The sequence below is a fragment of the Neophocaena asiaeorientalis genome, unplaced genomic scaffold, assembly GCF_003031525.2.
Source record: "Neophocaena asiaeorientalis asiaeorientalis breed wild unplaced genomic scaffold, Neophocaena_asiaeorientalis_V1.1 scaffold143, whole genome shotgun sequence".
In the NCBI taxonomy this organism is placed as follows: Eukaryota; Metazoa; Chordata; class Mammalia; order Artiodactyla; family Phocoenidae; genus Neophocaena; species Neophocaena asiaeorientalis.
Window position 1 is genome coordinate 3,048,758 of NW_020175536.1, and position 22,273 is coordinate 3,071,030.

A 22,273-nucleotide genomic window follows, 5' to 3' on the forward strand; every position below is an offset into this window, starting at 1 on the left:
AAAAAAAAAAAAAAAAAAGAAGAGTACGGAAAACGAAGAACACGAGTAAGCTGGCAGAGGGATGGGGTCTAGAGGTGAGAGAGCACTAGTACAAGGGACGCAAGGAGTTCTTCAGAGAAGATACCCAATGCGCGTGAAGGAAGAGTGAGTGTAGGATCCAGAATAAGGAATTTTACAGAAGGGCGTCCTTAGAGAGTGGTGAGCTGTGTAAAAACACAACCAAGTCTGTATGTTTGGAATAGTTTGTATATTGGAAGCTCAGGAGGAGGCCCAGGTGTGGGTGGAGAGCTGAGCTCATTGGCTCATGTTAACTCTCAGAGCACCCAAGTGCAGACAGCTGGTGGGCTTCAGGTCCAGAGGTCAGAGTTGAACTAGGGACGGAGACTTGGGGTCATTAGCTATCACTGATCCTCAGGTGAAGATGGGATCACCAAAAGAGGATGTTACAGTGAGAAATGAGAGGCCTGAGGATGCAACCCTGAGGTCAACCAACATAAAAGAAATCTATTCAAAAGCAGGCTTCCTTAGAGAGAGAACCATATAAACTGTGTCCTTGCAAAAGGACAAGCAAGCACGGTGCCTGGCATGTAAATGTTTGCGGAAGGAAGCGGGGACAAAGGTGGGAAGGAATGAAGGGAGGGAGGGAGGGAGGGAGAGAGGGAGGAAGGAATAATTTCTACGGAGCTCCTTATCAGAAACTATAATCCAAAAGGCATCACTGCACAGTGGTTAAGAGAATCAGAGGACCTAGATTTAATCCCAACTCTGTCACTGACTAGCTCTGTGGCCTTCAGCCTGTTACTTAATCTCTCTCTCTTTCATTTTCCTCGTCCATGAGTAACAGTAATTCCTACCTCGGAAGTTGTTGTGGGAAGTAAATGATCTAAGACAAACCTGTTTTTCTCACAGTTTTCCCCATCTCATGAAATGACAATTCCATCTTTCCAGTTTCTCAGCCCAGAAGCCTTAAAACCACCCTGGACTTCACACTGTTTTCCCTCACACCCTACATCCAAGGGATCAACCATTCACGTTGACACTATCTGCAAAACATCTCTAGAATCTGACCACTTCTCACTACCTCTGCTGCTACCACCCTGGGCCAAGTCACTATCTCTTTCCTGGATTTTGGTCACAGCCTCCTAACTGATCTCCCACCTTTTGTCCTTGCCCCTTTACGATCTGTTCTCAGTGGACAGTCAGAGGGCTCCTGCTAAAACAGAAGTCAGACCACTTTGCTCCTCTGCTGGAAACTTCCCAGAAGCCCCCATCTCACTAGCAGTGCAAGCTGGAGCCCTCGGCTGGGCTATGAGGCTCTACCTGATCCGGCCCACCTCCTCTCTGCCCTCACCTCCCACCCTTCTTCCCCTCATTCAGCCTTCTGGCTACTCATCTCTCAAGCAAGCCCTGCTCCCATCTCAGGACATCTGCCCTTCTGTTTCCTCCACCTGTAAGCTCTTGCCGCAGCTGGCCACATGGCCTGCTCTCTCACCTCTTCAAAGCCTTTGCTTAAAGTCACCTTCGCATCAGACATTCTCAATCACCTGTTGAAAACTGCAGCTTCCTCTCCTGCCCAAATGCCAACCCACCTTAGCCAGCTTCATCTACCCCTCCCAACCAGCCCCATCCTCATAGCTCTCGATGGCTTTAGTCTCACAAATCATTTGAAACTCCCTGGATAGCTCTAAAATATAAGCTAAATGAAAGCAGGGATTTTTTACCAGTTGTGTTCTCTATAGTGGAACAGATCCTAGTACATACTAGGTGATCAATGAATATTTATTGAATAAATCACTTAAACAGTGCCTTGTGCATGGAACATATTCAGCTTTAGCTAATTAAAATTGATCCATAAAAAAGGTATAAGGTCATTATTGGAACGAGTAGGAAATTTTGAATATGGATTATATGTTGTATAATATTACTGTACCAATATTAAATTTCTTGAATGTAATTATGTAAGTTATGTAAGAGAATGTCCTTGTTCTTAAGAGATACAGACTGAAGTATTTAGAGGAAAAATATCAACAAACCTACAACTTACCTTCCAATGTTTCAGCAACATACATAAATATTGAGAGGTGAATAGAGGAGAACAATTAATGAGTCTAGATGAAAGGCATACTGGTGTTCATCGTACTGCATTTTAAAAATCATCTTCAGTTTGAAATTCTTCAAAATAAGAAGTCGATGCGGTTCTTTTGTAATGTGTCAGCTTGGCTCGGCTGAACTACATTTCCCAGAATTCCTTTTCCTGTATGATTCCAGTACAGATGGGGCATAAGGGAGACTGGTGCAAGATGTGGAGGGCGGAAGTGGAGCAGCAGCCATTATGCAGCTCACACACCTTCTCACTTATCTGCTAGGTCACCTCATTGGCATGAGGAAGCCGTTTCAAATGCTACCAAACCTGGGGCTCCTTTAAGAATCTCTGACTCCCAGGCCAGGTGTGTGTGTGTTTTAGCTCCATGAAGAAAGAAGAGCTCCAGCTGCTGCAGGATACCCATTCCATCAAGATCGAAGGCACCAGGTACTCCTGGGCTTCAGTCCATCCTTATGGGCTCCAGCTCGCTCTGTGGGTGCCAGCTTGTTCTTGTCTTCCTCCCCTTTAAATCCATCTGCCTGTCCCAACTGCCTCCTAAGCATTAGCATCAACTGAAAAGGAAAAGGATGATAACCATCCTTACAGAGACTGCTTAACTAGCTCCCACAATTGCATAAGATCGTGTTCTTCTAACAGATCCCCTTACACACACACAGATCCAGAATTTGGTATCAGGAGTGGGGTTTACTCACAAATCTCTTTGAGATGAGCCCTCCTCTACCTTGGCCTCCCACTGAGACCCCTAAGGAACAACGTTCTTAAGCTTCCTGGAAGCCCTATTATTTGGCTGAGAGGACCTGTAAGGCACACTCTTAGTCTTTCTAGAGGGTCTTTTGCTTGATGCAATGGTACTGTGAGGCGAAATATCTTTGATATTTCTAAGACCTTAACAAAAGGTTTACAGTCATGCCCTTGGCTTCATCTTCAGGTTTTCCTGGCAGTGTCCTGGATTTGATCTCTGCTTAGAAGCCATTTCTTAGTTTGAGCACCATTTGCCATCTGGAGAGGCTGAGAATCCTCCAAACCATCAAGTCCCAGCTTCTTTTTGCTTAACAGTCCTTCCCTTGATTTTTCCCTCTCCCCTCACATTTTACAATAAGCAGCCAGGAGAAATCGGGAGGCACCTTCCACTCTTTACCTGGAAATCTCATTAAATAGATCACTTCATTAAGTATATTTTCTACTTTCAACCTTGCTTTAGGCAACAGTGTTCCTAATGATTTCTGCTGCTACATAATGAAGATCTCCTTTCTTCTTTGAATTTCCAAGAAGACTTTCCTTACTTTAAGCCCTCAGCAGCAGCTTCTTCAAAGTCCAAAATTCTACAAGCCATATGTACCTAATGCTTTCACTAACATTCTCTTCAAAACCCACAGCCTGGGCTTCCCTGGTGGCGCAGTGGTTGAGAATCTGCCTGCTAATGCAGGGGACACAGGGTCAAGCCCTGGTCTGGGGGGATCCCACATGCCGCGGGGCAACTAGGCCCATGAGCCACAACTACTGAGCCTGCGCGTCTGGAGCCTGTGCTCCGCAACAAGAGAGGCCGCGATAGTGAGAGGCCCACGCACCGCGATGAAGAGTGGCCCCCGCTTGCCACAACTAGAGAAAGCCCTCGCACAGAAACAAAGACCCAACACAGCAAAAATAAATAAATTAATAAATTCCTACCCCCAACATCTTAAAAAAAAAAAAGAAAACCACAGCTTTAAAACAAAAAAAAACCCCACAGCCTGCTTCCAAAGGCACACCCACATTTTAGGGTTTTGTTATGGCAGCACACCACCTCCAGGAACTGCAGTCTGTATTTGTTATTTACTGCTTTAGAACAAATTACTCTAAAACTTAGCACATTAAACAATAAAAATTTATTATCTCACACAGTTTCTGATTGTCAGGAATCTGGAAGCAGCTTAGGGTCTCTCACAAGAAGCTAGTTAAAGTGAAAGCCAGGGCTGCTGTCACCCCTAGGATTGGCTGGAACTGAAGATTCTGCCTCCAAGCTCATTCTCGTGGTTGTTGGCAAACCTCAGTTCCTCACTGGCTATTGGCTGGAGACTTGAGTTCCTTGCCATGTGGGTTGCTCCACAGAGTAGCTCTCAGCATGGCAGCTGGCTTTGCCCAGAGTGAGAGATTCAAGAACATGAGAGAGAGAGAGAGAGAGAGAGATGGCCCTCAGCTTTCCTCCACTCCAGCTAGTTTAAGTGGAAAGGGATTTGTTACGGAATGACTTACAGAGTTATTTCTGGGAGACACAGAACTAAGCTTGACTGCTACAAATTCAGGACAAGTCATCCAAGAGATACACACAACCACACCATGAGACTATTCTAGTAGAAACCCCACCGCTGCTGCTGTCTGCACTTCCCATCTATGGAGCAGGGACCAGAGAATAGATGCTCCACCACAGCATCCAGGAACATCCAGTCTCTCCACACGGCCACCACCTACATTCCTCACTTCTGTCATTCAAGTCTCAGAAAGCACATCTAGGTCACATGCAGAACCCAAACTGTGGAGAAGTCTGGAAATTATTACTAGCAGTATCATTCCTGCTACACTGAGAACCTGTGTCTGAAGAGGTATAAGATGATGAGAGACTTCAACAGGCTCATTCCCCAATGACTACGGGTATCTAAGGCCTTGTAATATTCCAGATAGAACACCTTAGGGCCATAAGGTAAAGAGACCCTGGAATTAAACAATTGAAGGTGATAGAAAACATTGGGAAACTGGGAAAATGCAACACTTTAAAACAGAAAAAGAACTAAAAACTCTTTATACTGATATACAGTCTTAGGATGGCCCATTTATAGAAAAAACAGTAAAACTAGAATGTTCTCAATCCTTCCCAATTTCAAATAATCTCTCTCATAGTCGACGTATGTACACATACTTTTTTTTTTTTTTTTTTGCGGTACGTGGGCCTCTCACTGTTGTGGCCTCTCCCGTTGCAGAGCACAGGCTCCGGACGCGCAGGCTCAGCGGCCATGGCTCACGGGCCCAGCCGCTCCGCGGCATGTGGGATCTTCCCGGACCGGGGCACGAACCCGTGTCCCCTGCATCAGCAGGCGGACTCTCAACCACTGCGCCACCAGGGAAGCCCTGTACACATACTTTTGACAGACGTTGGGTTGTAGTTGTTTTAATACTATGTTTATGCCCCCCAATTTCCATATGGTAGCCCTGCCACTACCATGTCTTTGGAGGACTCTCTTCTTTGGCCTCTTCAGAGAATAAATCTCCTATCTTCTGCCTCACTTTGTGGGTGGAGGAGGGCATCTGGAGTCTAACACCTACTTAAACAGACTTGTAGCCAATCCTCCAATGTTTAGCCTCACCTTTACCCCTCTTTCCAGAAGGACTTGGTGCCACCAACGTGTGAGTCTGTGGAGGGTCTTGTGGCATTAAATGGGTCCTTGGCTTTTCCCCAGAATTTCTCTTCTGCTGACCCAGAATTAGCTCCACTCCTTTCCATCTTCCAAAGCTTTGTTTCTATCATCTCTTTTCTCTTCTATTAATCCTTAAGAGTGTGTGTCTTTTCTTTTTAAAGTCCTCTTCCCATTCTTAATTTAGAGAGATTTCAAGAGGGAGCAGATATGAATGGGTGTGTTCAAACTGCCTCCTTCAGTTAGAAGTCCAGACCCTGGGTTTTGGGTTTTGGTCCCCATTAAGTTAGCTTCAATTACATTATCACTTTTGGTTGAGCATTCTTTTCCTTAAACCTGTCCTGGAATCTTTCATATTCTAGACCTGGGTCTGGGAGAAGAATGGATGGGGTTCATCATCTGAGAAATGTGACACTTGTCTCCACTACTTTCCATGAGGATTTCAGGTGTTACCCCAAAAAAAACTTGCCTTTAATGGCACACACTTTGGAAAGATCCTTTTTAGCCTAAGTATCTCTCATATCCATGTTTTATCACATCATTTACCAATCAAATGAATGGATTGGATGAGCAGTTAAGAGTGGGACTCAGTGATTTTTCTATGGGGAGATGTCTAATGCAGAGACTCCCAAACATCTGTCCACAGGCATCTCCACCAATCCACAATAAAATGAGAAAAATAGGACATTGTATTAATGTTCATTCAGCCAAATGCATTCAATGTATAAGGCTATTTTGTGATTAATCCTTCCCACCTTGGTGTTAAATTTTTTAATGCCATGCTAGAAAGAGTGGATTTTGGTTAGGGTTTATTGCTTTGCTGATTTTTGTTCTTTCTCAGCAAAATAAAACGTTGTCGGCCTTATTTTAGCTAATTTTTAAAAATTTTGCAGTTCCATGAAATTCATAAGCCTGGGAGCTGTGGGTGTAATAAGAGTTCTCAGTGGAGAGGACTTTCTGAGTCATCGGGGGGTGGGCATGAATGAGGCCAGCAGTGGATAAAACAGTGGCATCAGCCTGCTGTGTTTTTTTGGTTTTTTTTTTTTCGGTACGCGGGTCTCTCACTGTTGTGGCCTCTCCCGTTTTGGAGCACAGGCTCCGGACGCACAGGCTTAGCAGCCATGGCCCACGGGCCCAGCCACTCCGTGGCACGTGGGATCATCCCGGACCGGGGCACGAACCCGCGTCCCCTGCAACGGCAGGCAGACTCCCAACCACTGCGCCACCAGGAAAGCCCCCTGCTGTGGTTTTGATGCCTTCCCACAGCCGCCCATTTCACTCTTCCTCCTCCCATGAAGCCTTTCTGAGGTCACACCCAGCTCTGAATGCCTCCCTTAATGGCCGCACTGTCCAGACTTGAGAACTGCCTGTCTCCTGTGACTGCTGTTGCATGTTGAGAGGTGTTCAGGGAAAGAGGCTAGAGGAGCCTCACTCGTCACTGTGTGTCAGGTTTTATTACCTTGTCTCTCACTGGGGTATTTCTACCTTATCTTGGCCCCATATTCTGGGACTTCCTTTCTATATATACAACTTGACACACTCTTGCTGTGAAAACAATGTGATACAAGAGAAAGAACACTGGACTCACAGCCAGAGCCAGGACACCATTTTCCAGCTGTGTGAGTGGGGTAACCTCTCTGAACCACAATTTCCTCATCCCCAAAATAATGATGCCACCTTCATGGTGTTGTTTTAGGAATTAAAATTTTTTTAAATGTATGTTTTAGTCTGTTTGGGCTGCTATAAAAGAAGTACCATAGGCTGGCTTAAACAACAAACATTTATTTCTCACAGTTCTGGAGGCTGGTTAAGTCCAAGATCAAGGCATCGCATATTCTGTGTCTGGTGAGAGCCCCCTTCCTGGTTCATAGAGAGCTGCCTTCTCTCTATGTCCTCACATGGCGGAAGGGGGCAAGGGGACTCTCTGGGGTCTCTTTTATAAGGGCACTAATCCCATTTGTGAGGGCCCACTCTCATGACTTCATCACCTACCTCCTAATACCATCCCATTGGGGGTCAGGATTTAACATATGAATTTGAAGGGGACACATACACTCAGTCTACAGCAGGATGTGAAAGCAGGCATGGTCTCTGGCATCTCAAAAGTGCTCAGCAAACATTATTTGAACCTGATAGTAAGAATACAAGAGCTGGGACTTCCCTGGCTGTCCAGTGGTTAAGACTCCGTGCTTCCACTTCAGGGGGCACGGGTTTGATCCCTGGTTGGGGAACTAAGATCCCACATGTTGCAAGGCATGGCCAAAAAAAAAAAAGGATATAAGAGCTCAGAGCAGTTCTTCCTCCATTTCCTTTTCACACAGGATGAAATGTTGAAACAGAAGTAGCTAATGGTGGAGTTGCAAATGTGGATGACAGGTTACGAGGGAGCTGTGAAGCAGAACCTGACTCCTCAGTTCAAGCCCTTCAGCCAGTCCTTGTCTTCCCACTGTCTGCTCACAACCTCCTCACACTTGAGTCCCCTCAGTCACTGACTCACTTGGCTTCCCTCTTAACTCTAATCCTCATGTTGTAACACCTGGGATTTAATAACTGGGGCAAGAACCTGGCCTGAAAACCTACTGGGCTCCACTTCCGTTGTTCCCAAAATTCATGGGTATCACACATCTACTCTGCCCTCACCCAGACCTCCCCTCTGCTCCCCTCACACAGCCGATGGGGGAAGCCAAACCACAAAAAGAATGACAGTGTAACACGAGAAACCAGAATCACCAGGCTTTTGGTGGGGCTTCCTGCCACTGTGCCCAGCAAAGCCCTTCTTTTAGGGTCAAGCAGGGCCCATCCCTAGCAGGTACAGGTGGCTATATCAGAGGGCATTGCCTGGCCAGGTATGTTTGGTCTGATTCCTTAGTCTAAACTTGAGTTACCACAACTAGCTGGTGAGGAGGAGATATCAGTTATAGCAACTAAAAAGCCATGTTTTCTTAGCACATCTCAGCGTAGCATGAAAATGTTGACCCTACCTCAAAGATAGGGTGGGTTACTCATTTAACAGCGTCTCTCCTACTGGACCTTGCTGGTTTTACTCACTATTGCATTCCCAGAGCCCAGCATGTAGTAATAATTAAAATTTTTTTGAAGAATGAGTAAATAAATGAACAAAGGAAAGAATGAAAGCGTGGGTGGATAGAATCACCTTGGCCGAAAGAAAACTCTCTGGCATCACGGGAGGAGAGCAGAGGGAGGATAGATGGGAATATGAGTGATGAGCAGATTCAAAGGTGCAGAGTTAGGAAGCTGAGTGAATCTCCACAAGATGTCTTTTTGTTTATCTGTGAATTGGAGGGGGCGGGGGGCGAGGGGTTATCTCCTGAAAGGAGGGGTGGTAAGGAACAGGAGGAAGGATTGAGGACAGAACCGAAGATGTGAAACAGTTACTGTGAGGAATGGGACTAACCGTCCACCAGAGACTCATGAAGGGATTGCTGAACAGGAGGGTGGCCCAGAGGATCCAACCGCGATACCAGGGCAGCAGATGCCAGCAGCCCAGAGAGGGAACAGAGGGGGACGAAGACTAATTCAGGGAAGAGTTACGGGGTTCAGACTTGCAGATAGAGCTAGTCATCTCAGATCAAGAATTTGTCAGGCTCCGGGAATAAAGACACAGACCTACTAGAGAATGGACTTGAGGATATGGGGAGGGGGAAGGGTAAGCTGGGACAAAGTGAGAGAGTGGCATGGACACATATACACACCACCAAACGTAAGGTAGATAGCTAGTGGGAAGCAGCTGCATAGCCCAGGGAGATTAGCTCGGTGATTTGTGACCACCTAGAGGAGTGGGATAGGGAGGGTGGGAGGGAGGGAGACGCAAGAGAGAAGAGGTATGGAGACATATGTATATGTATAACTGATTCACTTTGTTATACAGCAGAAACTAACACACCATTGTAAAGCAGTTATACTCCAATAAAGATGTTAAAAAAAAAAAATTTGTCAGGCTCCTACTGTGTGCTGGACCTGCTCACTGAGTACAAAGAAAAATCGGAGAGCCCTGACTTGGAGGAGCTAGAAAATGCATCAAGTATGAGGGAGTCAAAAATGCCTAAATAGGGCTTCCCTGGTGGTTGAGAGTCCGCCTGCCGATGCAGGGGACACGGGTTCGTGCCCCGGTCCAAGAGGATCCCACATGCCGCGGAGCGGCTGGGCCCGTGAGCCATGGCCGCTGAGCCTGCGCGTCCGGAGCCTGTGCTCCGCAACGGGAGAGGCCACAACAGTGAGGACCGCGTACCGCAAAAAAAAAAAAAAGCCTAAATAAAACCACAGGAGGTGTCAGACTATGGCTCAACTGTGAATGCAAAGGATACCAAGACCAAAGATGTTTTCTCTTCTTTCTCTCCATTCTCCTTTCAAACCAAAAATCACATCCTTGTCTCCGTTTCCAGAATTCTTTCTCAGCAAGTATGACTGACACTAGGCAGTCTTGGAACGCCACCTGGTGGGTCTTCAAGATATTACATATTTAGCTTCCAGGCGAAAGGGTTCTAGATTATAAGAACAGGAGAAAAATGCATTCATTCAGCAATATTTATTCCCTAAAACTCTGTAACAGTCCAGAAATACAGAGATACCCTCAAGTTTCTTTCAAATTAATAAGAGAAAATTTAATTGCTTATTAGGACTTATACTAATTTAGTAATTGAAAGTATATATGAATTCAAATTTAAGAATTAAGATCTGTTGACTGAATTATGGTTCCTCATAGAAGAGAACATAGTATCCACTGTTAAACAGAAAATAGAAAGTCTAGTCCATCCATGTAAGCTGTTCGTTTGTTTTTTTTTCTAAGCCTACTCTCATCTCTAGCTTCCCAAATTTTACTCTGACCAGATACTACAAAACACCATATCTTCAAAGATGGCAACAGGGGGGTAGGGGAAAGAGAACCAGACTGAGGTAAACAGTCCTGAAGTTGAGCTAAATAAAGCCAGATGAACTTAAGCAAGTCTTTTTATGTTTCTGAGCTTGTATCCTCACTAGTGAAATGAAAATGAAAATATTTACCTTTCAGGATGGTTATAAGCATTAAATAAGATAATAAGGTAGGGGGACTTCCCTGGTGGTCCAGTGGGTAAGACTGCGCTCCCAATGAAGGGGGCCCGGGTTAGATCCCTGGTCAGGGAACTAGATCCCACATGCATGCTGCAACTAAGAGTCCGCATGCCACACTTAAAAGCCCACATGCCACAACTAAGATCCTTTGTGCCGCAACGAAAATCCCGCATGCCACAACTAAGACCCAGTGCAGTCAAAAAGAAAATAAATAATAAATAAATAAATATTAAAAGATAATAAGGTAGGAAACACATTTCAAAGTGCTGATCAAATTTTGGTTATTACTGTTGTAAGTCCATAGAAGGGTACCTTCCATAAAGGAAAAACACATCCCTTTCTCACTGACGAGTCATCACTGACCCCGGTAAATGAGGAAAAGGTGAGGTAAATGCCATGAACATCTTAACAAAGCCATTTTTCATTTCACAAAAAAAATCGAAACTACATAGAAAAATTATCTGTATCTATGGCAGACAGATTCTACCTTTTATAAGCACATCAAAAAATATGAAGTACATAGGAATAAATAAACCAAAAGTTGTGCAAGATTTTAACAAAGAAAATTACCAAACTTATTGAGAGACGTTAAAGATAACTGAATTAAATTAAGAGATAGACCATGTTCATGGACTGGAAGACTCTATATTACAAGATGTCAATTCTTTCAAATCAATTCTAGAGTCAATGCAATTCCAGTTAAAATTCCAACAGGTTTTTTTAGTAACATTTGACAAGTTAATTCCCATCTTATGCGAAGATGCAAAGGGAAAGGAACAGCCAAGATGTGCTACAAGAAGAAGAGGAAAGAGGATGGGGGGGTGGGAGGAGGAGGAGAAGAACCAGAAGGAGACAAATGGAGGACTCGTACTACCAAATATCAAGATTTGTCATGAAGCTATAATATTTAAAACAGTATGGATTGGTACATGGGTCAACAAATAGACCTATACAATAAAGTCCAGAAGAAGAACTTTGTATTATGTAAGCACTTGATACCTGATAGAGGCAGGCAAAGGACAGTTTTTTAGTGAGTGCTGCTGGGACAATTAGCTACCCATATAAGTTAAACAGAAATCAATTCCAGATGTATCCAAGCCCTTAAGGTAAAAGGCAAAACTATAAAGCTTTCAGAAGATAAAATGGGAGAATATCTCCATGACTTTAGAGAAGAAAGCTTTCTTAAACAATCATAAGATGTACTAATTGTTAAAGAAAACACTGATAAAGTTTGACTACATTAAAGTTAAGAAGTTCTGTTCATCAAAAGATACCATTAAGAGAGTGAAAAGGCAAGCCACATAATCACGACATACATAACTGATGAAACGATTTGTATCCAAAACATATAAAGTAGGGACTTCCCTGGTGGTGCAGTGGTTAAGTATCCACCTGCCAATGCAGGGAACACGGGTTGGAGCCCTGGTCCTAGAAGATCCCACATACCACAGAGCAACTAAGCCCATGCGCCGCAACTACTGAGCCTGTGCACCTAGAGCCTGTGCTCCTCAACAGGAGAGGCCACCGCAATGAGAAGCCCGCGCACTGCAACAAAGAGTAGCCCCCACTCGCCGCAACTAGAGAAAGCCCGTTGAGCAGCAACGAAGACCCAATGCAGCCAAAAATAAGTAAATTTATTTTTAAAATATATATATATATATATATATAAAGTACTCCTTCAAATCAGTGAGAAAAAACAGACAATCCCATAGAAAAATAGGAAATATATTGGAATGGAATCAGTATTTTGCCAAAAAAAGGGAAAAAAAATATATGTCCAATAAACTTCATTTACAGAGAAATACTAGATTACAATGATAATGATACCACACTACAGATCCACCAAATAGGTAAAAAATTTTTAAGTTGGTATTATTAAGTGTTGGGGATGTAGAGCAACTGGAATTCTCAGAAACTGCTATTGGGAATATAATTGGTACAACCACTTTGGAACACAGGGGTTATCTACTAAATTTGAATGTGTGTATATTTTCACTCTTAGATACCTTCCTTAGAGAAACATATGTACACCTGTACCAGAAAACATGTACAAGAATATTCATAGCAGCATTTCTCAGGAGCCAAAACACTGTAGACCACTCAAATACCCATCAAGAATGTAACAGAAAAGTAAATGATGGTATATTCATATACAGCTGGGGTCAGGAAACGTTTCCTGTGAAGGGCCAGAGAATAAATACTTTAGGCTTTGTGGGTCTCTGTCTCAAAATCTTAGTTGTTTTTTCTTCCCCAACTTTATAAATATAAAAAGCATTCTTAGCTCATGGGCCAAACAAAAACATGGCCCATGGGCCATAGTTTGCCAACCCCTGATGTAGAAGAAAACTATACAGCATTGAAAATGAATGAACTACAGCTACCTGCAACCCTGTGAATGATTATTACAAACATGACATTGAGCTAAAGAAGCGACACAAATACACATACATATATACAAATCACATATAGAAAAATCATAAATAAAAACCATAGGAATATAATTCCATTTATATAAAACAGGCACAATGACACTATAGGATTTAGAAATGTACAGATAGGCCTTAAAACCACAAAGAAAAGCAAGAAAATAGTTACCATACAATCAAGGATCAAGGATACTTATATGCGAGGGAGGGGGTTGTGACCTGAAAGGGACCTCTGGGCGTCTGGCAGTATTTAATTTCTCGACCCGGATGATGGTAACAGAGGTGTTGGCTTTATCACTATTTGCTAATTTGTATGTTTGTGTTTGTTATTTGTCAAATTGTGTGTTTATGTTTTATGCATCTTCCTATGGGTATTGTGTTTGGATGGATCATCACCTAAGGTTGACAAAGACAACAGTACAGGAGAGAGTTGAAGACAAACGTATGGGCAGATGGCATACCACTCAAGTAACATGGGAGGGCGTCTGAAGGGAAGAGGATGATGTCCCTAAGAATAGAGGAGGCTGGTAATGTCCAAATATATGGACTTCAAAGGCGGAGATTCTATTGAACCAGAAGGAGAAGCCCTGGTTAGAAAGCAGCTTTGGGCAGTGGGGAGAGGGCTGCCTGATTTTTCTGGTCCCAGTTGGTGGCTGGTACTGGAAAGTCATTCTACACATTTCACCAGAGCATAGACACTGGATGGGCTGGAAGGACCATCAGGAGAAAAGAACAGGGCTGACAGGGCGTGGCAGGGCAGTTTGGGGCAGGCCTGAACAGTGTAAGATGATAAGCAGTTTGTGCCCTCACTGATGCCTCAGCCCCCAAACACTCCTTCATGGGCACAGGGAAGCAGGCAGAAGAGCTGTGTGCAAAGGGAAGAGATAGAGATTTTTTTTTTTGCAGTACACGGGCCTCTCACTGTTGTGGCCTCTCCCGTTGCAAAGCACAGGCTCCGGACGCGCAGGCTCAGCAGCCATGGCTCACGGGCCCAGCCGCTCTGCGGCATTGTGGGATCTTCCCGGACCGGGGCAAGAACCCGTGTCCCCTGCTCATCGGCAGGCGGACTCTCAACCACTGCGCCGCCACCAGGGAAGCCTCAAGATGGAGATATTTTAAATACATATTTCTTAATCTCTATTTTACAGATCAAGAAATTGAGAATCAGGGAGGTTAAAGGATGTGTCCAGGGTCACAGATTAGTAAATGATGCCTGGGACCCCAAGTGGTAGATGTAGTAGTCAGGGTTCCCAAGAAAAACAGAATAAATAGGGGAAGGAGAGAGAGACAGAGACAAAGACAGAGAGACCCAGAGAGAAAGAGAGACTGACTTTAAGGGATTGGCTCACACCATTGGCAAGTCTGAACTCAGTAGAGCAGGCCAGTGGGCTGGAAACTCAAGCAGGATTTCTATGTTTCAATCTTGAAGCAGAACTGCTTCTTTCAGAAAATCTCAGGCTTTTGCTCTTAACACATTTAACTGAGTGGATGAGGCCCACCCACATTGTGGAGCATAATCACCTTGACTTAAAGTCAACGGAATAAATCATAGAAACCTTCACAGCAACATCTAGATTAGGGTTTGACCAAACAAGTCAGCATCATAGCCTAGTCAAGTTGACACATAAAATTAGCCATCATAGATGGATATAAGCACCCAGTATTGACGGACTCTGGCCTAACACACGGTGATCGAGTAAACTTAAGCAGGTGTCTCAGGTAGGAAGCACGGCCACGTATGTGTTCCCACCATACAGTGAGGAAAGCGAGGCAAGGCCATATTAACCGACCTGCCTGGGCCTCCCAAGTAATTAGCGTCAAGGCTGGGTCTGGCTCCCAGTCTCCAGCCTCCAAACGCCCTGCTCTCTCCTCCCAGCCATGCCACTGTCTGTGGCTGCTCCTCACGTTCCCTCTGCTCTGGAGCAGCTCAGGTGCTAAGCCCAAGCCTGCCAGGCTTGGGCCTTGCAGTGCTGTCCTGTTTCACCCTCCTAATGAGAACATTGAACTGTTCTTGGAAATTCATTTCTTTTTTTCTAGACTATTCATTAGAACTATATGAGGGATGCTTAATGCTAAATCATGCAAACGCCTGTGTCAGGAATGGCCTCCCTTCTCTCTGGGCACAAAACAATCACTAGCCATTCTGTGGCTCAAGGGTCCACAGAGGTCCAGGCCTTCTCTCTCCCTCTCTTCTCACATGACCTGGTGGCCCAGGTTCAAGAACAATTCCATCAGGTCAGAGACTCTCTCTGGACCACTTGGTAGGGCATAGTACTCATCAACCAGGGATCCCCAAAGGAAGCAGACCACTCCCGAATTTCAAAAATCATGTTCCAACCAACTTCCCGTGAAAGAGTGACCCTTGCTTAGCAAAGCAGAGCCACACCCACTGGCGGGTTCGGACCTAGCGAGCATGTTTGGGCAACTGTTGGCCAGGAGCCAGTTTTACATCAGGAACAAGTAGCATCCTGGCAAATCACTTATCCTAATAGAAGAGTCCCTCATATTTGAAGGGGTCAGCGGCATTGGAGGAGGAGGAGAGGCGTGAATCTCAATGCTGGGTGATGTCTACCTCTCAGATTGTGCATGAGGAGCTGTAACGAGGAGTGTGGACCAAGAAGCGAAGGAGTGGTTTGCCTGCTACCTCTGCAGGACGTCTGCTCTGTGGCCTGTGCAGGAAACACTATGCAACACCAGTGGGAGTGAAATGTACTTTCCCCGCTTGGAGTGAGGGCTGCAGCTCTTAGGGGCATGAAAGAGAAATGGTGGGGGATTGTCTCTTCCAGAGAGATATGGCTAGAAAAGCTTAGTGGATCATAGGTCAGTTCAGATCAGATCAATTCCCCTCTATGTGCCAGGGCCAGAGATGAACAGATGAACAAGACACAGCCCTTGTCTTCCCAGAACAGACCAACTGGTGGGGGAAATAGACAGATAATATCAATAAGATACAGTAAGTGCTATGAGAGAGACATACCCAGGGTGCCTTGGGAGCCTGGTGGAGCCTGGTGGAGGGACACCTCATCACGAAAAGGGGTTGGGCTACGTGAAGGAAATGACACTTGGGCTGAGTCTTTAAGTATGAACAAGAACTTACTCATGGAAGAAAGTGAGAAGAGCACTCAGGCAGGAACAACAGTGTAAGCAAAGGCCCAGAAGCATGAACAGCATGGGCGAGTTAAGGAAACGAGCTGAGAGTTCATAGGTCAGAAAGTAGGAAGGTAGGAGGGCAGGGAGCTATGGCCATTAGTGAGGGAGGGGCCAGGCTCTGTATGCCAAACTAATAAACAGGTTAGACGTTATTCTATAGGCTATAAGGAGGCCCAACAGGCTTTAAGTAGGGGTAGGACCCATTTATAGAGTTCCAAATTGCAATAGGTGTCACTGATATCTGTATGCCCACCTTCAGACTATCAGGTTCCAGAGTGATCTTTCTAATGCACAAATCCAATGATATTGCATGAATGAATCAAAAGAGTTATTCAGGAGCAAAGAGAAAGGTTGTCAAGCTGCACTGAGGATCCCGCGGAGATGAGAAATCACGAATTTGCAGAGCCGCCAACTTGCGCTGCTGTGTCATGTTCTCCATGATGGAGACAGAGTCAGAATTTTGCCATGTCAGACTCGAGAGTGAAGAGTGCTAGTGAGAGAGCAATTTTGATAACTCACCACAGTGGTGAAGGTTGGGTAAGAAGGAGCACAGCGATGGCCCAGCACCTGAGTCCTGGCCTCGCTCTTTCCTCACGGGACAAACAACATGAGCTTCAGTGCCCAGTACACCTTCTCCAACTACCGGTCCCTGGGCTCCGCGCATCACCAGGCCACCGGGTCTGACTGGTCACCAGCGCTGCCAGCATCTATGCAGGCGCCGGGGGCTCGGGCTCCCGGATCTTTGTGTCCCACTCCACCAGCGTCCAGGGCGGCTGGGGATCCAGGAACATGGGCACCGGAATGGCCAGGGGTCTGGTGGGTGTAGGGGGCATCCAGGGCGAAAAGGAGACCATGCAAGACCTGAATGACCGCCTGCCCTCTTACCTGGAGAGGGTGAAGAGCCTGGAGGCCGATAATAGGAGACTGGAGTGTAAAATCCGGGAACACCTGGAGAAGAAGAGACCCCAGGTCAGAGACTGGGGGCATTACTTGAAGACCATCGAGGACCTCAGGGCTCAGATTTTTGCAAGTTCTGTGGACAATGCCTGTCTTACTGCTGATGACTTCAGAGTCAAGTATGAGACGGAGCTGGCCATGCGCCAGTCTGTGGAGAGTGACATCCACAGCCTCCACAAGGTCATTGATGACACCAGTGTCACCTGGCTGCAGCTAGAGCCTGAGATCGAGGTTCTCAAGGAGGAGCTGCTCTTCATGAAGAACCACGAGGAGGAAGTAAAGGGTCTGCAAAACCAGACTGCCAACTCCGGGTTGACTGTGGAGTTGGATGCCCCCAAACCTCAGGACCTCAGCAAGATCATGGTAGACATCCGGGCCCAGTATGACAAGCTGGCTCAGAAGAACCGAGAGGAGCTGGGCAAGTACTGGTCCCAGCAGACTGAGGAGAGCACCACAGTGGTCACCTCGCAGACCGCTGAGATAGGAGCTGCTGAGATGACACTCACGGAGCTGAGACGCACCGTCCAGTCCCTGGAGATCGACCTGGACTCCATGAGAAATCTGAAGGCCTGCTTAGAGAACAGCCTGAGGGAAGTGGAGGCCCGCTATGCCATGCAAATGAAACAGCTCAATGGGGTCCTCCTACACCTGGAGTCGGAGCTGGCCCAGACCTGAGCAGAGGGGCAACACCAGACCTAGGAGTACGAGGCCCTGCTGAACGTCAAGGTCAAGCTGGAGGCTGAGATCAACACCTACCGCCGCCTGCTGGAAGATGGGGAGGACTTCAGTCTTGGTGACGCCGTGGACAGCAGCAACTCCATGCAAACCATCCAGAAGACCACCACCCTCAGGCTTGTGGACGGCAAAGTGGTATCTGAGACCTCAGACACCAAAGTTCTGAGGCATTGAGTTAGCAGAAGCAGGGTGCCCTGGGGAGCAGGAGGCCAATAAAAGTTGAGACGTTACTGCAAAAAAAAAAAAAAACAAAAAGGAGCATAGCACAGTGCCTGGTACATGGTGGGTGCTCAGTACATTTTTGTTGAATGATGAGAAGATGGGAAGATGGGTATGACAGTTACCAATTTTACTCACTGGTGAGTGTGTGTCGTCCCGACCCCACCCCACCCCACCCCACCCCACCCCTGGTCTTCTAGTAAGACACACCCACTTTCCTGACATGTGATCCAGGGCTGGCCAATCAGAGTACTCCACTCCTCTCCCACAACCACCATAGGCCCCAAGATGGTCATGTGACCCACAGCAGGCCAATTAGTGCTCTTCCCAGCACTGCAACTGAGACTAGCTGGAAGCCAGCCTTTTGCCTGTAGAATTATACTGGAAGGATGAAAGTCTAGGGCTCACCGCAACCATCTTCGCCACACAGAGGAGCCCTCTCTACAACAGTGGGGAATGACAGAGCAGAGCTGAGAGTTGAAAGCACTGCGCTATGCTCCTTCTTACGCAACCTTCACTGCTGTGGTGAGTCATCAAAATTGCTCTCTCACCAGCACCCTTCACTCTCGAGTCTGACATGGCAAAATTCTGACTGTCTCCATCTTACACATCTGTCTTTTCTGCTGGTCTGTTGCTGGAGAACATGACACAGCAGTGCAAGCTGGTGGCTCTGCAAATTCATGATTTCTCATCTCAGCTGGATCCTCAGTGCAGCTTGACAACCTTTCTCTTTGTTCCTGAATAACTCTTTTGATTCATTCATTCATTCATGCAATATCATTGGATTTGCACATTAGAAAGACCACTCTGGAACCTGATAGTCTGAAGGTGGGCATACAGAAATCAGTGACACCTGTTGCAATTTGGAACTCTATAAATGGGTCCTACCCCTACTTAAAGCCTGTTGGGCCTCCTTATAGAAATGAAAACACTGGCCAGGGTCATCCCAGCCTATATAACACCTTTGTGTGAATTAGGGAAAAGCACCTTTGCCTCAAGTTTAAAAAGCTCTATGTTAATATATCAGGGTACAGGGAATTCCCTGGCAGTCCAGTGGTTAGGACTCAGCGCTTTCACTGCTGTGAGCCCAGGTTCAATCCCTGGTCAGGGAACTAAGATCCTGCATGCTGCACAGCACTCGGCAAAAAAAAAAAGAAAAGAAAATGTGTGTGTGTGTGTGTGTGTGTGTGTGTGTTTGTATGTGTGTGTGTGTGTATATACACACACACACATCTATATATATACACATATATATCATTATATATTCCATATATATCCCATATATACATATATATCAGAGTACAACCTGAACAACCATAAGTCATGGGCCCTGGAAATAGAAACAGAGGCAGCTATGCCCTCTGCCATGTTCAGTAACCCTGAAGGAACGTTCTAGCCCCAGTGGCCATCCTGCCCTCTGAGGAAGGCTGGAGTTGGAGGGCAGGGGGACAGGAACGTGTCTCTGAGAGCCACAGGTGAGAGAAGCAGTCTTAGGGGAGGCAGGAAGTGGTTGGGACATGCACGGTTGCACCTGTGTGAACATATCTCCTGAGCCTGTTTAGGGCTTCGCATGCCAATGTGGCCTTATTAAAGAGGGGATTCTCCCTCACTGCTCCAGGACTCAGCTGAAACTGTCCCACCTACCTCATGTGGTAGGTGAGATCTGACCTCATTCACATTGTATGTGAGTGGCATGTATTTCACATACAATGCATGGGAATGGCCCCCCTTAGATGTGGTGCCCTTGGGCAGTATACAAGCTGAACAGTTGTACACAGGGACCCTGAGCCTGACAAGCTCCCCTGACCCTAGATATCGTACCCCTGTCCTTCCCAGTTAAAAAGCCAGCAAAACTCTTTCTCTCTGAGCAAGTGTAAAATGGGTACCTACCATTTGCCACTGGAAAAGCCCTGACTATTAATACACACTGACAAACAGAATGAAGTGTAACAGACAGATCAGGGCCCAGACCCCAGGCTCTGGAGGTTTCTGTAAGTATTAAAATGGCAGTGGGAAGGAGACGGTAAGAAAGCCATTTAAGATGTCTGAGGTAGAGTTGCTCTTGGTAACAGCAGAGTTGGAGATGGGCCCTGGGGGTGGGGACTGAAGCAGATGGAGAGAAGGGGAGAAAGTTGAGCGGAGAGGCTGGGCCACCCTCACAGGCACTGAAATTCCCCAGGCTGGTGGCAGGCGTGATGTAATCTACCTCAGAGAATTATGGGTAATTTCCTTTCCCCTCAAACCCTTCCCCTCCTCTGTCCCACTTAAACTTGATTGGTTAGTTTGTGCCTAAATTTGCAAGGAAGCCCAGCTACCCCAGCTAATGAGGACTGTTTACTCTTTCTATCGCTGGAGCGGGGAACGGGGGAGCCAAATAAAATCCAGTGTGTTCATCCCACAGGGAGGAAATCCCAAAGTGCCCCTGAGGCCTGGAGACGCACAACTTGCACCCTTCGATCCCCACCCCATGCCAGAGGAACTGTGATTTGCTGAAGAGTCTCAGAAACTTCGATGTTATCACTTGGCTCATCTCTTTCCAAAATCACCTTGAGTAACCATGATGCAGTGGAAAAAATGTGAACTTCAAAGTACAACAGATCTAGTTTGAATTCCAGCTCTGACCTTGGACAAGTTACTTGATATTTCTGAACCTATATTTCCTTAAGTCTAAAAAAAAGGGGGAGTGGGGCACTGCGGAATTCCCTGGTCCAGTGGTTAGGACTCAGCGCTTTCACTGTGGTGGCCCAGGTTCAATCCCTGGTAGGGAAACTAGGATCCTGCAAGCCACGTGCTGTGCTCAGCCATAAATAAATTAATTAAATAACAATTCCCATCTCATAAGGCTGTTGTGAGAGTTACATGAAATCATTTCTGTAGAGCCACTCCCTTAGTACCAGCACAGAGTTCCCACTTCTACCACTATAATCCTTCCCCCCAAAGCCCCAGTGGCATCAGACCTCCCCCTCCATTAGCTGTAACTGAACATGAGGACGGCCACATGGAGTGGAGAAAGGGAACTGGCTGAGGTATTAGGAGCCCTGCACTCCAGATGTGGCTTTAGGACTTCAACGGGCAACGCCCAGCCTGTCTGGTCCTCGATTTCTTCATCTGTAAATGCAGGTGGTGATTCCAGCCGTGCTCAACTCACAGAATGGATACGAGTTTTAAGGGAGCTAATGTGATTTGTAAATATCAGCAAAAATGGACATATTAAAGTACTAGTGAGTGATAGCCATTTAGAGTGCTACTTTCCTGAGAAGTATCGCATTTTCCCCTGCAGTAAAATGGAACCAGCCGTTCATTTAATAAAGCTGAATTGGGGCATCCATCATGTGTCCAATCCTGTGCAAAGGATTAGCTCATCAATAACCCTTCTTCCGGGCTTCCCTGGTGGCGCAGTGGTTGGGAATCCGCCTGCCGATGCAGGGGACACGGGTTCATGCCCCGGTCCGGGAAGATCCCACATGCCGCGGAGCGGCTGGGCCCGTGAGCCATGGCCTCTGAGCCTGCACGTCCGGAACCTGTGCTCCGCAACGGGAGAGGCCACAACAGTGAGAGGCCCGCATACCACAAAAAATAAAAAAAAAAACCCTTCTTCCTCGGTGCTACTGGATACATGGGTTGAACATTCATTTATTCATTAAATAAATAAATCTTTACTGAGCTTTTGAGACTTGAAAGGAGTTACTACCATATTTATCTCTTATAGGACATATTTAAGTCTTAATAATTTCGTTGACTGTCACCTCTTTCTGACTAGACTGTGAGCTATTTGAGGACAGGTGAGATTTGGGCAAGATTCAGTTTCTGTTAACTGACCAAATGTACCCACAGGACTGACTCAAATGACACGGTTGCCATGAGTTGCTTCTCTCTGACCATTAACTATACTCATGGGGGCTGCTTGTCACCCTAGTCAGACCCAGGAAAGGGAACTGGACTCACCATGTTTCCATCACCCCAAAGGAACTACTGTTTGCCTTCCAGATGACTCAGAAGTCTCAAGGCCCTGACCTGGCATCAGACCCCTGGTTAGCCCAGGGTAGTATCCTCTCTGTGAGCACAGCCTGGCATCTGCCCAACCAACATGTAAGCTCTCTGGTCCCTCTGCGGCTCACGAGGCTCAGGGGCCATTAGAGCTGGCTGGGGCCTCTGATATTAATGAGGGATGCTCTCAGCACAACTCAGCGCTGCTTCCTGGGCATCAGCCCACCAGGAGCAGAGAC

At 46.2% G+C, this 22,273-nt stretch overlaps 1 protein-coding gene across 2 annotated transcripts in view; it reads right to left on the reverse strand.

Annotated features, from left to right (window-relative positions):
* Window positions 1–22,273, reverse strand: part of HEPHL1 (hephaestin like 1) — a 172,614-nt gene that overhangs the window by 138,924 nt on the left and 11,417 nt on the right. For both annotated transcript variants that reach the window (XM_024731261.1, XM_024731262.1), the window contains exons 3-4: window positions 17,850–18,058; window positions 17,022–17,084 (exon numbers count right to left, since the gene is read on the reverse strand). In XM_024731261.1, coding sequence (XP_024587029.1) covers window positions 17,022–17,084; window positions 17,850–17,923 — 137 coding nt within the window. In that variant the 5' untranslated portion in view covers window positions 17,924–18,058. The remainder of the gene's footprint in view (window positions 1–17,021; window positions 17,085–17,849; window positions 18,059–22,273) is intronic.